Source organism: Chelmon rostratus, chromosome 4, assembly GCF_017976325.1.
Source record: "Chelmon rostratus isolate fCheRos1 chromosome 4, fCheRos1.pri, whole genome shotgun sequence".
Classification (NCBI taxonomy): Eukaryota; Metazoa; Chordata; class Actinopteri; order Chaetodontiformes; family Chaetodontidae; genus Chelmon; species Chelmon rostratus.
The window spans coordinates 13,244,748-13,259,481 of record NC_055661.1 but is presented as its reverse complement, the minus strand read 5'-3'; the positions used below and the strand labels follow the sequence as shown (position 1 = coordinate 13,259,481).

General features: G+C 41.7%; 2 protein-coding genes across 2 annotated transcripts; both read right to left on the bottom strand.

Moving 5' to 3' along the window:
* Window positions 1–898: 898 nt before the first annotated feature.
* On the bottom strand, window positions 899–7,793 carry kcnn1b (potassium intermediate/small conductance calcium-activated channel, subfamily N, member 1b). Its single transcript, XM_041935329.1, has 10 exons — window positions 7,572–7,793; window positions 7,027–7,476; window positions 6,203–6,640; window positions 5,111–5,206; window positions 4,277–4,695; window positions 3,926–4,067; window positions 2,724–2,834; window positions 2,265–2,392; window positions 1,980–2,049; window positions 899–1,186 (listed from the first exon to the last, which is right to left on the bottom strand). The coding sequence occupies exons 1-10, from the start codon at window positions 7,791–7,793 to the stop codon at window positions 899–901; spliced, it is 2,364 nt and encodes a 787-aa protein (XP_041791263.1).
* A 3,646-nt stretch (window positions 7,794–11,439) lies between these two features.
* Window positions 11,440–14,562, bottom strand: ccdc124 (coiled-coil domain containing 124). The gene is made up of 5 exons (XM_041935784.1): window positions 14,460–14,562; window positions 13,619–13,797; window positions 12,434–12,632; window positions 12,156–12,261; window positions 11,440–12,008 (listed from the first exon to the last, which is right to left on the bottom strand). The coding sequence occupies exons 2-5, from the start codon at window positions 13,775–13,777 to the stop codon at window positions 11,804–11,806; spliced, it is 669 nt and encodes a 222-aa protein (XP_041791718.1). The 5' UTR covers window positions 13,778–13,797; window positions 14,460–14,562; the 3' UTR covers window positions 11,440–11,803.
* Window positions 14,563–14,734: the final 172 nt, after the last annotated feature.

The following is a 14,734-nucleotide window of genomic DNA, read 5'->3' as shown; positions in this document are numbered from 1 at the left end:
CAAATGCCTATGGTCTTGGTGTCCTGTCCTGCAATGTTCAGGCAGCATCAGACCAATTACTGCTTTGAAGGTAAACATAAACATTAAACAATCTCTTCTCTATACTTTTCTCTAATGTAAAATGCAGAAAACAGAGTCCTAATGGAGCAGGAAAAACAACAACTCAGATATCCAATCACTGGACCTGCCCTACACAACCTCAGCCATAAAGGGGAAGTAGCCTTTCACATCACTTTCCCAGCCAGTTCCGCAGAGGAACCAGACAATGACAAGCAGACTTCTGAGATGACTATTGATAACTTGTAATCATAAATGCCATCGAGAATATTTCAAGGACCTTCTCCAGTTCCACAACGTTACATTTTCAGAATTAAATGTTATAAGAAAGTTGATTGATGAGCACAGACATGAAAGGCTTATAAGGTCTGTGAGTCCTTGAAAAATGAGGAAAAACATATTTCGAGGTTCATTTAATTGCTCAGGTAGTTACACAATTAGACTGTATAAGAATAGCTGTTTTAACCACAGATGTAACGGACAATGACAGTTATGCTGTAATCTCTGTGAAGCCATAGCTTACAAATCATCTTCCTGTGTGGATCAAAGGAGGCTCTACGGACTGATGGTTGTCTATTTGTAGGTGAAAACCAGACCCTGGACTGACTGTGAAACTCTCAGCAGAGGAAATGAAGGAATAATGATCTCCCCTTCCTCTAGAATTCTGTAACTCAGGGACTTCCCTTCTCATTGGAGCTGCTCAGTAGCTCCCATGAGTGAATGTGTGTAACTTGATGAATGTGTAGCACTACTACTACAAAAAAAGAGTGTGCATGTTGAGAAAATCCTTAACAGGATGAAAGAAAGGTTGCAGACTAAGAGGAAAACCACTGAGCGAGGCCTAGGAGCTGTATGGTGTCTCTGGTGTGGTGGATCCTGGACAGAGCTGCCTGGCAGGGACCGAACAGCACTCAGAGCTCAGAGAGGATGACAGGAAGTGGACCCGACAGGCCAAGTCGTCCAGGAAATCCTTTTGTAGCTTTGTTATTGCTTGAGAAAGCACAACGGGCAGCGACTGCACACTGAGGAGGATGGAGTCCAGTTTCTCTTCCAGAGCTGCAATCCTCCTGTCCAGCTCCTCGCTACGGTGCTGCAGCTCCGACACCAGATCATACATCATGTTCTGAGTCTAGAAAGACACATGGAGGATGGTTCACACATCTGACTTCACAGCATGTGGTGGTCCATTTGAACAGGCATCGGGGTAAGGGGAGTGGGGAGCCTCTTTTTTCAAAGTATGCCATACTTTTTCCATACAGATTTTGAATGCGCAAAGTTAGAATGTTACATACTGGTCGCAGCTGTAGGCTAAACAAACAGTAACTTTAATAAGGTAACATCGAGATTTGCCACCTGCAATACACTGGCATAATAGAAAAATAACAGCTGGGCTGCAAATTTTTGGGGGGGATAAAATGAAACCTCATTTGAGTGGAGTTCTTCATCATATGGTGTATTTAGAGTAGTACAGCTGTGGACCCTCAGTGAGTCCATTCCATACATGAAATGAAGTGAAACACCTAAAACACTATTAATATGGGGGGAAATAACAAACATACCAGACATGCTATTTTTCTGGAAATAAAAGTAAAGGAAATCTGATCATCTGAAATCTAAAGAAATGTATAAATATATGCATATTGGACCATGATTGGCTCCACATTAGCCGTGGTAACAAAATGTAACAAAAACCTCGCACATGCACATGTTCAAACTCAGATTTAAAGTGAGCTCTCTGAGTGTGAAAACAGCCCTCTGGTGTCAAACTCTGGTGTCAAACTCTGCACATCTTTCTGCACAGTGGATGTCAAACATCCAAGTGACGGAACAAGAAGTAAAACACATTTCTCAGTGGAGATGGACTTTGTCTTTTTTACTTGAAGGAATTTTTAGAAATTGTGAGGGATAATTTCTTTACAAACCTTGGCGAGGTCAGCAACTGTATTGGCCTGATCCATCAGTTTCCTTTGCTCCATTTTCACTGTCCGCAGTCTAAAATTGAAAATCAGAACCAAGTTACTTTTGTGCCAGCAAGTAAAATAAATGTAGTCATAACCTACATAAGTATATGAATAAAAATGCCAGCAAACAGTACCTATCTGTCTACATGTTATTATCATCATTATTATTACTATAAACTGTGCTGTGTAGTGTGAATGACTTCTCTGTTTGTCTTAACTCCCTGGTGATGACATGTTTATACCTACTGGTGGATGGCTTGCAGGAATTTACGCTGATGGTGGCGCACTCTGGCATGGTCAATCTTCTTGACTAGCTTAGTGTTTTTGTAGATGAGCCACGTCTCCCTCAACACATTGGCTGCTGTGTTTTTTATCTGAGGAGGATGTAACAGTATACAGATGACACAGCAGAACAGGGATGTCATGAATTGTTTATATAGCATTTACAATAATAATGTTTGTATCAAGTACATATGTTTATTTTCATATTCTGCTTTGCTGGAATACTGTATCACATCATTCTGTTGACTGATTGTTGAGCTGGTTCCTCTGTAAAGCCAAAACAAAAAAAAAAAGCCAGACAAAAACATAAACTGGCCCAATGTGGTCAAAAAAGCAAAAACAGCATCACTGTTCAGACCGAACGCTTACTGTTAATATTAAAAATAACATAAAATAGATTTGCACTTCTGAGTCCAGGAAGACCTTTTTGTAGATCTGAGTGTCCATCATGAAGTTATGGACGTGCTTCTCGGCTCTGGTCAATTCTGACTTTCTTGCAACAACGGCGACCACTAAGGCTGTACATCCTGCTCCCTGAGGAGGACAGCAGTGGTTAGTGACACTGTGGCATACTGTGGTAAAGGACATTACTATCATCTATCTATCCACCATTTTACAGTAGGCCTTATACTGGTAAATATAAGCAACTACAAGAGACTTCCATTTTGTGGTGATTTTGTCGACCCCTGTGGACAAATGTGGTAGTGTTTCCACGGCCTATTGTCCTAAAGATCTCACTAGTATACATTTGTTTTGGCACAAGAAAGACACAGCTTATCTTCAATACCCTTTTCTTTCCGAAACACAGCTGTAACTGTAATATGACAATTGTGAAACACAGTGAACTTTTAGTACCCTTCATAGTGATTCTGTTGAGAAAGCTAAAGTTATCAGCATTCTGGGAGGAACAGGGCCACTTCAGGATGAGGTTTGAGTCCTTTCAAATCCAGCAATTCTCTCCATTTGCTGAATAACTGACCAAGGTCGAATCGTGTTTTCATCCCTGCTCTTTCACTGTCCCTTTAAGTTTTTTGTTGCTGTTCTTCAGTCAATTCTTTTCTTTTTCTTTTTGCAGATCATATCCCTGTATCAATCTATCAATCAAAATCTCCTCCTGCTTCCTATTAACTGGCTAACATACTCACTGCCAGGGAGAATGTGAGCATACGTTTGCCATAAATTGTTTTTGTCCGATTTCCTAGATAATCAGACCAGTGACAGGCATTACAGATAACTTTAAGAAATAGCCAGTCTTCTCCCTTGTCATACAGAGGCATGAGTATTTAATTGAGACTGTTTCGTTACTGGTTAATAACTCCCTGTAGTATGTTTAAGTGAGTGTTATAGAATAAAAACAACAATAATCATGTATAATACAGAGGTGTTCAGTATAAAATTTATTTTATATTAGACCTTTATTTTTTGCTTAAAAATAGCTACATGCTGCCTCTGGTCATGTAAAAACTGCAATATTTTGGTTTTAGACAAATTATAAAGAAATATATTTAGAAATGATGAAGTATATTACAAAATTATGGCCAAAAAATGTTGCTATACTGCAGTATGTCATTTGTAATTACCCTCCATTTGCATCTCTGATTGAACTGTATCTGTACAAATCTTACCATGATTCCTGTCAGCAGGCAAACCCCTTTCCCACAGTAGGTATGAGGGACCATGTCGCCATAGCCGATGGACAGGAAGGTGATGGAGATCAGCCACATTGCTCCAAGAAAGGTACTGGTCACCTCCTGTGCATCATGATACCTGTGGAGACATGACTCCTGGCTGTAGCAGCAGCTGATGGAAATGCAAAACACTGAGAGAAGCTGTGTCAGTCATATCAAGTAAGTTATTTTATGAGTAGAGTATTACTGATAATCATTTGAATAACATGGGAAACACACAAAACTCTGATGCTGAAGCAATGCAACTGGTTCCTAAAGGGGAAAAAAATGTGAGAAGTTAGCTGATACCTCTCACACACACGCACGGTCCACGCTGCGATGATCCAACACGACACACTGAAGACCAGCAGGACTGTGCCGGGGCAGATGGTCATCAGGGTCTTCATGACAAAACGGGTGTCAAAGCTGATCTTGTTGAGCGCGCCGATGCTGCGGGAGGAGGCGTCTGTGAACAGTTTGCTGTGGAGCAGCATGACACGGCCAATCAGGTAGAGCCGCATGAACATTGGCACAGAGAGGATGATGTCGACATCGGCGTCCGCTACCGATGCCGTGTAGCTGAAGGCCAGCCGAGCGGTCCAGGTGAACACGTACTGGCCCGGGATGGGATGGATGGCACAGATGAGGAGCTCAAACACAACAAAGAGAATCCGCTCAAAGGTCATAGCTATCCTCCAATCGTCTGCTCCGTTGTCCACCATGAAGAGCTGTAGAAAGAAATTAAGATTTTAGGGTGACAGATTTGCATCTTGAATGACCACAAAAGAACAGAGGAATATTAATGATGCATTTATTTGTTTGGACTGTATTTTGGGTATTTTAATGTTTCACTGATGCAACTGAGATGTGCATTGCTAATTGCTATTGCTCATTTTTTTCTTTCACTCAGCATTAAGTGGTGGAGTGACCAGTTAAGCATTGTTTGCCTTTTGTTTTACCGGCATCTTATCGACCGAATCAACAGATCATCCACTTTTGTGCCTTAAGTTGCATCACAGATTAGACGAATCTGGCCAGTTTTTCCAGTCAGAGTAGTAAGGGTAAGATGATATTAGGTGGTTCTGGTTAACAATAAGGTCTACCACAGGACCGGCATGGAGTTCTCTTAATTCGTCCACATACCTGGATTTCCCTTGCGTGGTACATCACAATGAGTCCAAGAAGAACAGCAGTGGAGAGGCTGATCAGGCCTTTCAGTACATATGAATATATGGATTCCTGGAAGACAAAAACATGGAGAGTGCAGCCTGCTGTGATGACACACTGAATGACCAAAACAAATAAAGTAGGTGACTTGTGCCCAAAAAGTTTTCACTTGGAACATTTTTTGAAATAAAGTTGTTCATGGGGCCATAAAAGTTGCCAGCATTAGCAACATAGCTTTCCAGTTTCAGTTCCAGTTTTATTGGTCATATGTAGGTTTACACAGGGTCAACTGTACAATGCGTTGGATGAGAAAACAGGTCAGCTCAGCAATGAGAGTGCTAGTCATAATATAGATAATGAAGATAATGAATTTAGATATTACAAAACACTATATACATATGAAACACTACATGAAGAGGAGGTCTATGTGTAAAAGTAAAAAAAAAGTGACGTATGTGTACAAGAGTGTTACATGATTGTATGTAGCAGTCTTGCATTATGTGTCACAGTGCATGCCTATGCACACAGTGCAGACCGTATTCTATTATTACTAGACATTGAGTGTGTGAGTCCTGGTTAGGTAGCAGCAGCCATGTTTAATAGTGCAAGAGAGACACAGCAGCAGCAGAAGTAGATAGCAGCCAACAGAAATAAACAACAACAACAAAAAAATCCCATGTTCCTATACGCAGCGCATCCTAAAGCCTACACAAAACATTAGAAGCCAAGAAAATATATAGCAGTATACTGTGTAAATGTGCATGAAAAAAGTGGCAGCCCCTGATGCCTGGTACTGGGCCTCAGGAGCTGTCCGACTTGGAAATGAGTAATAATTATGAGTTCAGGCTGGTGGAAACTGTCCTTGAGTCCTGTGGTACGTGTTGCCAAGCTCCTGTGTCTTTTATCTGCACAATGTTGGCATGAATAGGGTCATTTAAAAGGTCACACTGATAACAGCCTGCTCTCTTTGTTCAAAGTGTCAAAATGTTCTACAGTATGAAACATTTTCCTGCTCTGCAGTAAAACTTTCTGTACATCAGTTGTATCTCATGAGTCTGAAGACAGTACCTTGCTGTAAAATCCCCTCGACAGCTCCGTCTCGATCACCATGACAACAATGCCAAACATGCCGCAGACCAACGCATAGTCACTCAACTGTTTGCGCTTCCCAAAGAGAGCTTTTCTCTGACCCAGCCTGTAGCTAATGTCCTTGGTCTTCTTCTGTGGTACGCTGCCTTCCTCCCTGGCCAGGTTCTCATCGTTGGCCTTGCTGGAATCTTCTCTGATGACTTTGGAGAAGGCGTCCTCCAGGATGGCACTGTGAAGAAGCTGAAGAGGCTGCTGGCCTGAGTGCAGGTCTGCGAGGCTGGATCCAGACGTGCTGTGGCTGCCCAGTGGTCGCACTGCATCCCCGTTAACTACGTCACCAGTTTCTAAGGTGTCAGAAGGTGGAGGAATGTGTTTGGGGAGGGAGAGTTTTGATCCACTGAAGTGCTGCGAGCTTGTCTGCAGAAGAAAGTAAGACAGTCAGTACATGGCATGTAATGAAGCAGACAACATACTGAATGCTGTGAGAAAGAAGACTGCAAATATGAGACAATATCTTTTGCCTTTACAATCAGGAACTGGAAATTTTAAAGGGGGACATATAGATTAAAAAAAAAGGATTTCTTATGCCTCCTTTTAAATTTTGCCTGCAAACCAAACTGCATCTATGGGACAATCAAAGGTGCACAAGGAAAGACTTTAAAGGGGGGCAACATCAACACTAAACTTTCATGCTGTGGAATTATTCTAGTTCCCCAAATAAAATTCTGGTGTCATATTTTGGCATCACTTTGTCCTTGTCCACACTGGGTCAGGACGCTACAGCATTTAGAAAATTCACATACCTGACTTAGTCTCTGTCTAGCTCTCTCCACCACAAAATCCTGGTTCTCCAGTGAACTATACTGGCCAGTGGATAAGGGCCGGACACTTTTGTTACTGGCTGGAGTAGACGACCTCTTCACCCGCGGGTTGCTGGTTAAAGGGTCGTAGGGGAGGTGACGGCACTTGAGGACGACGGAGGGATCTGCAGATGACCTGCAGGTTTGATCGCCGCTCATCAAGCAGTGAGAGTCTCGCTTTTGACATTGCTGAACCAACAGCGGTTCTTTCCCAAAAAGCTCCCTCCAGTTGAGGTCTGGCTGAGGATGTCGGTGAAGGTCTTGATTTGTCTCGGCACGCTCGATGGAGTTCAGAGGGATGTTAAACAAAGTTGCTTGGCTGCTGTCCGAAAGTTTAAAATGACTGCAAGGCTGTTGCTGCAATATCTCCTTTTGGCCGTCTTGGTCACTGCACTGGAGCATGAAATTATCTTGTGGACGGTTTGTTGCAGGTTTGAAAAGTTCCCTTTGGTTTGTTTGCTGTGGTAAAGCCTGGCAAGTGGTCGGACCTTGGGTGCTTTGAGAGAAAGGCTGGCTGTGTGGCGAGGATGAAAGGCTTCTCTTGTTTGAAACTCTGGAGAGGCAGTCGTGGACTGGGCCCTGTTTCGAATGCGGATGAGAACTAGAAGCCTCTGAATGTGGATGTGCATCAGGACAGGAACAACCACATCTGTCATTGTGGTTTGGATGTCCCACACTAGTCCCTGCTGCCTCTGCTGAGGGTGAATCATCCCCTACGCTGCTAACCTGGTCACAAAGCAGCAGCCAGTCCCGATCACTCAGCTGTGACAAGGTTAGGTTTCGGGTTTTCAGTTGCGACATCTGGGCTGAAACTCTTGGTGGACTGATTCCATTAGACCTTTTGTGGGGTGAAGATGAAATGCAGCACAGACTCGTCTCCTGTGGGGAAGATGATGCTTCCACTGAGGTACCAGAGTATCGATCGCGCATCCCCTCAGGAGAATTTGTCAGAGGTGGTGGACCTCCTGAGGTACAATGCTCATGGCCCCCATCACGGAATACTTCACCCGTTGAGTCAAGACGTCGCGTTGCATTGGTTGGTTTTACCAGAATCAACCTCATGGCATCACTGCAGAACTGAAATGGGATTACACACACAGATCGTTTTTCACTTGTAACTGTGAAGAAAGAGGAAAGATGAGGAAGAGGATGACATGCAACAATGACTCTGAAATATATTTGAATGACTGATGCTACGGTTGAATCCACACAGTATCCATCAATTGAGGTTTTTCTTTCCTTTTTTGCCTCATAAGGTATGAAGTCTGGTCCGCAGAAGGATTCCTGAATGAGCCAAGAGGAACAGAAGCACCTAAAATTGTGGCCAAATTTTCTTAACTCTTAGAAAAGTAGAAAAGAGTTGTCATCAGAGGCAACAGAAGAAACATAGAAACTAATCACATTTTGCTTCACAAGCATTTTAAAACTATGATGTGACGTTTTTTTATGTCTGATTTTTGTCTGTCTTTGGCCTCACTAATGACCTTTGCTTAATGAGAAATGTTGTGCAAAAACAGTTATTTGCCAAATAATACACACTCCTGTGCTTACATGTGGAGCATTTATTCAAGGCAAAATCAGCACTATTAGAAAAGCAATGATTTGTTTAATCTCAAACTGCGTGCTCAGCTGGCTGTGAGTGAAACACTGTCAGAAGCATATGAGACCCCCCTCTGACATCTTAAATCACTACAAAGGTTTAAGAAGTGGATGTAATGTTGTGTTGTTGTGTCTGATATTTGAGCATTTTTACTGTGACAAAACAGTGATGAAAAAGCATCGCAAATTAAGACCTCAGTGTGTGATTATCTTTCACTGAAACTCACAAACACCTTTTAGACAAGTAGTGATTTATACCTTTATTTTTATTAATCCTGATGCAAAGTACGCGAAGACTGGCATTACCTGATGTCTATGATCTGTTTAATTCATGCAGCTCATTCCTTAAAGATGAACATGTTATAATCCTGCAAATAAAAAAGTGGGCCAACAGCTTCAAAGTGTGTTAATAACAGCATAAGAACTGCATAGTTAATCTTAACATGCTTCACACCTTAGATAACATTTTTCATTGGTACTACTCATTTTCTAAGACCGTGAACCTAAGTATTCCAAATGGTGGTGGTCTTGATTTGAGATTTAACCCTTCAAGAGCAATTTAATATCTCAATATTTTTTTATTTTCTCCTTAATAATTAAAAATAATACATGAACACATTCCCACTACTACCAGTGATCCTTACCTTCTTCTCCCATATGTTATTTTTCTCCAAACTTGAAAAAGCAGGTTACCAGAAGGAAACGCTCCCGGTCTGCAGAGCAGAAGTGTAAAGATGAAGAAGCCTGAGTGGGTGTTGGACGGCGGCTTGCCTCCTCCCAGAACGAACACTTGATAAAGGAGCTTTGGAGACGCTTTCCTTTGAAAGTAATGATTAGAATTCAACAAGAAGAAAGAAAAGGGCAGCAGCAGCTGGCCTGGTAAAGGGTTGCCATGCAAATGGACAGGGAGTGGGAGGGTGCAGCAACAGGTCAGGATGCAGAAAAACAAAACCTGCAACATCAGACCAGAGTTTGAAGGCGGAACATCACACGTACAAGCTCAAAGAACTCCCTATAAATTGGGAGTGGACTGATTGGTTGCCAGGGGAAAGAAAAGGAACTGTCCCCTTTCAATGCAAAAAGGAAAATAAAAGGTCAGTTGAACTTGTCATTGAAGCTCTGTGGTTCAAAGGCCTTCCCACAGTCTCTTATCTCCTCTGCCACAAGACCCTGGCTGGACAAAGGTGGCCATTTTTAAATCTGGTTCTGAATGAATGCAGCCAGTGAGCATAAGGCCTCCTCAGATGTGTCCTCGATGAAATGACAAATGTAACAACATAAACAACCTTGCAATCATTCTATGAGAAGAGGTAAGCAGGAGTGGTGGTGGCTTTTCAACCGAGCACCAAGTGTTTTTGTTTTTTGACATTTAGGAATAAAGACCTGCAAATATGATCCAGGTCTGGTGTCTTTCAATGTGAAGTACATGCCAATTAAAAGATACTATTTCCAGAAATGTTGTTACTTTTCTTGATTATTGGCCAAAGATAATATTTTTTTATATTCCCCAAGCATTTAAAACCTGTAAATGCTTGCTCTGCATATTTTCCTTTCATTCTCAGGCCTGAGGATGAGCCTGTGGTTAAACCCCATTTCCCAAACAACACTGTAGATATTTTAGCTTCTCATTTTACCTTCATGTTCCTTACATTTAGGGGGGCTAAAGCTCAGTTTTTATCCCTGCTTTCTGTCTCTCTGACTGACATCAGACAAACCTACAAAGCCTTCAGTCTGCTGGCTCAGCAGCTTAGTATATAAATGTTGCTGCGCTGGAGAAAACCTTTGTGACCAGCGGCAGCACTTCACACCATTGCTGGATATATAAATGAATGCAACACTAATTCAAAAGCAACAACTGCTACCACGTATGTGTTAAATCAACCCCACAGATATATAATGCTGGAAATTTAAGCAAGTGGGAAATATTTCATTTTGTTCTTATTTTTGTTAGCTTTTAGTTGTTTTGTTCGGTCATTTCTCTAAATTGCAGTTTGTGACCCAGTTCTGTATTTTGTACGACTTATTTTAAAAACAGGTTTGTGACTAAGAGTAAAGTTGCATTCATGCACAGCATGATCCCACAGTTTAAACACAACACCAACAGAGCTCTGGGCTCTTCAAATTAAGCCACAGAGCCATATTTGTTGTGTCAACCTGATGAAATCACACTTGTGTAAATACTTGAGTGTTAGCATTTGCAGTTTGTACAGCAGGTAATGAGACAGCATCACTAATTCGAAACTCAGGATTAACAATGTCACTTTTTACATTTTCTGCATTTAACAGACTCTCTTTCAAAGCATTGTGGGCCTTTGTGGGCTGACTGGTAGAAAGTGCACTTGGTATGCATGCATTCTCTTGGCAAGACCCTTGATACACTTGCAACAGTGGATTCAATGTTCAATGCCAAACTGTTTTACTATTTAAGCAACCAGCTCCTTTGAACAGACTGGTTAGACACTTGCCAAAGGAACTAAAAGGACAAAAAAAGTCAATTCCAGCCACCACTATTTTAAATTTACCACAATTTTTTCTGATGGTTGGTGAGCATTTCTTAACCCTGGATCCAAAACTATACTCAACCTTCTCCATGAATGACAAGTAAAGTTTGAACTGTGTAAATTACTCTTCTTTTTAGAATAGGCATCGCATGACAGCAGCAGCTGGCCAAAATGTTTGACATCAGTGTGTGTAACTTGACTTATATGCCTCCAAACAACAAGGCTGACATTTAAAAGCAAAGAGAGATGCTGATGATTGAGTGGTGAACTTTAATAAGTTACTCTCAAAATATCTGGCTTCCCAACTCCCCAGAAGTGCTAGAAAAAAAGAAGACGTAATTAAATTTATTAGATGATGAAATACCTCATTAGAGGCCATGTGCACAGATATGATGATCAGTTGTGACCTTGATTGGTGGAAAATGAGCTTCTCCTTGCTAGTGAATGTACCAACAAAGCTGAGTCCTCAGGCCTTGGAGAGACTGTTTCTGGGTCGGTAGTGGTGAAGCTCTCATCAGCAACACTAATTTTTAGATGAAATTATTCGATTTTTCAATGGAAGTCTCCAATGTGCATAGGCAGACAGTTTTCAGATGCTGTTACGGGGGAAGAGAGTGCATTCACTTTGTGTTGTAGGTGGCAAAGCGTTGGTTCAGAGGGTTCTCTGGCGCCTTCATCCACTCCTTCTTCAGCTGCTGCTTCAGCTGTGACAACCTCATGTTGGGGTTCTCCTTTTTAAGGCGAGGCAAGTTCTCCTCCTCATAGGCAGCAAATGCTGCTTTCATCCTCCGTTCAGGGTGATGATCCAGGTCCTCAGGCCCCGTGCTGGAGTCAGGAGAGAGGATGTAATGATGGACTGTTAACATTTACACGTTTTATGGGCCTAAGAAACTTGATTTAAATCAACATCAGAGTAATCACATGGACAACAGGACATCACACACAGTACAGTTGACGGTGAACGATCGGTACCTGAGCACAGCAATGGCGTCTTCTATTGTTCTGGCTTCCACGGTTCCTTCATCAGGGATAATTCTGTTCACATTTTCCTCCAGTGGAGCCTCCAGGTGGCTCATTTCTGTGGAAAGAAATTTTAGTTGAAACATGTAAAAGGAGGCGTCATGGTTAAGACAATGTATTGATTTGATCCTCCAAACAACCAGCGTGTGGATTCTATCTAATCTCCAATTGTAAATTTCATCTTTAATCTAACCATCATACTTTGTCGCCATCTTCAACCTGAACTTCACCTTTCGGCTTGTGTTCCTGCTGCTCCTTTTGCAGCTGCTCATTCTGAAGCACCTCCTCGATCTGGGCACGAGTCACCTTTCCTCCGGATCCAGCCTCCTTCTGAGCTTTGCCTCTCATCCTAGCAGACTCCTCATCCAGAAGTCGCTGGTTTTCTTTTTTCCTCTCCAGAAGCTCGAGCCTCTTCTTCTCCTTGTCATCCTGCAACGACAGAAAGATGTCTCATCAGACTTCTAGCGCTTAAAAAATTATGCTGTTTTTATTTGCTACATGTGTTATGACATATGCAATCGTTTCACCACTCAACAAGCTTCACTGATGTTATCCCCACATCGCTGAGGATAAAGACTCATATTTACAGCATTTGGTAGCAAATACTATGACATTAAAAAACAATGCTAAAGTAAATTTGACACTGAGTCATAATCTGCCTATCAACTGCGGCCATTTCAATTCTGTGAATAACTGATAAGATGTGGATTTAGGTCGAACTCAAACTGAAATGAAGGATTGTCCAAGAGAATGATAGCTACAGTAAGACCACTACAAATAGTACATCAAAAATAGTTATCCCCTCTCTTCAAAGCAAGCATAAACATACTGTATGCTGCCCCACAGCTGTTAAGCACACAATATACATAGTAATACTCAAGTTTACTCAAATCACACTGATCTTGGAATTGCTTAAATTACCTAATTTGCTTAATTCTTAGTGTTTTTAGTTTTGTAAGTGCTTACTCATGCAACAACACAATGTCCCCCTGGGGATAACTTTCACTTAACCCCATCTAGAGATTAGATACATATGTGTAAACGTATACGTACGTTTGTATGTTTGTGAGAGAGAGAGAGAGAGAGAGAGAGAGAGAGAGAGAGAGAGAGAGAGAAATAAGAGGCCACAAGCAGGGTACCTGTCCAGATCAAAAACTGAACACTGTAATCCTGATTTTCTTCCTTTTCAAATGCAACATTTCATTGTGTTGTGTTTACATGCATTTTTCCTTCCTGTGTCTAATTACTTTAGTTAAAAGTGAACTGACTGCACACACATCATCCAAGAAGCAGCAAAAGCAGTATCACGATGAGGAAACCTCATCAAAACAGCAATTTCTTGAAGCCAAAAGGAGCAGCACATCTATGAAATTTCCCACATTTGCACATGACACCACACTGGAGAGACAGCTCACCCTTCTCTGCTCTTTTTTGAGTACATGCTTGTCAGTTTCCTGCCACAGAGCATCCTCTTCCTGCTGCTTCTTGCGGGCATCTGCCACTGCCTTGGCCTCTGCCTTGCGGGCTCTGGCTGAGGCCGCCTTGGAGTTCTCGCCCTGGAACTTCTTTGGCATCACAAAGAGCTGCTTTTAAGCTGAGGAACAAGGTAAAATCGAAAGAGCTTGACTGTCAAGACAGTTTTCAAGGCTGATGCCAAACACGGATGTAGCCAGTTTTAATATGATTTAATTAGACCAAGCAAATACCAAAAGTGATTCAAAACACTACCTAAAATAGTATGTTTGTCAAAGACTGTTTTTGGTGTTTATCACCTAGCTATATTTATTTGGGCGAAAAACTATGATTGTTCAGCTTGCAGTGATAAAATGATGGGCGATATGCAGTAGCGCTTTCACGGTAGCTAGATGAATAGGTACTATCTGTTATCTATACTTATTTCGTATAACGTATGAATAAAGTAACGCAAGCTAATAATTCTTAATAGGTGGCTACCAGAACTAAGCATCGGTTTGAAAATATGGGTAAGCAAAAACGCAGGTTAATAAATTAGGCGAGCTGGCAAAACCATAACAAAACCTTAATGAAATTCTGTAAAATTATACCAACGGCAGTAGTCTTGCCTAGCTTGTGTAGTCTAGCCTGTCAGTGTAGCTAGGGAGCTATAGCTAACTGATGTTAGCCTGTTAAACAAGACTGGTTTGCTTGCCAGTCATTCCCTTTCAATTTCGCCGAAATTTAGCTAAGAGGACAATAATCACAATAGACAAATATTCAATGACAAGCATGGATTCATACCAGTATTAGAGGAAAAACAGGTCGTAAATAGACGACAGTTGATTGTTGTTTCGAAGAGGCATCTGCCACCTCCTCTCTCAAGCCACCGCGCACTCTGATGACGTAACCCTCCTGCAGCCACACTCCCCTACCAACAATTTGGGGCACTAAAGATTTTATACTCCACTACATTTCAGGGAAAAACACAGTGCTTTTAAGTGTGCTGTAGCACTGAGATAAATATTGCTTAGCAGTCAAATCTTACACTAATATCAAAATGTCAAGAAATGTGAATT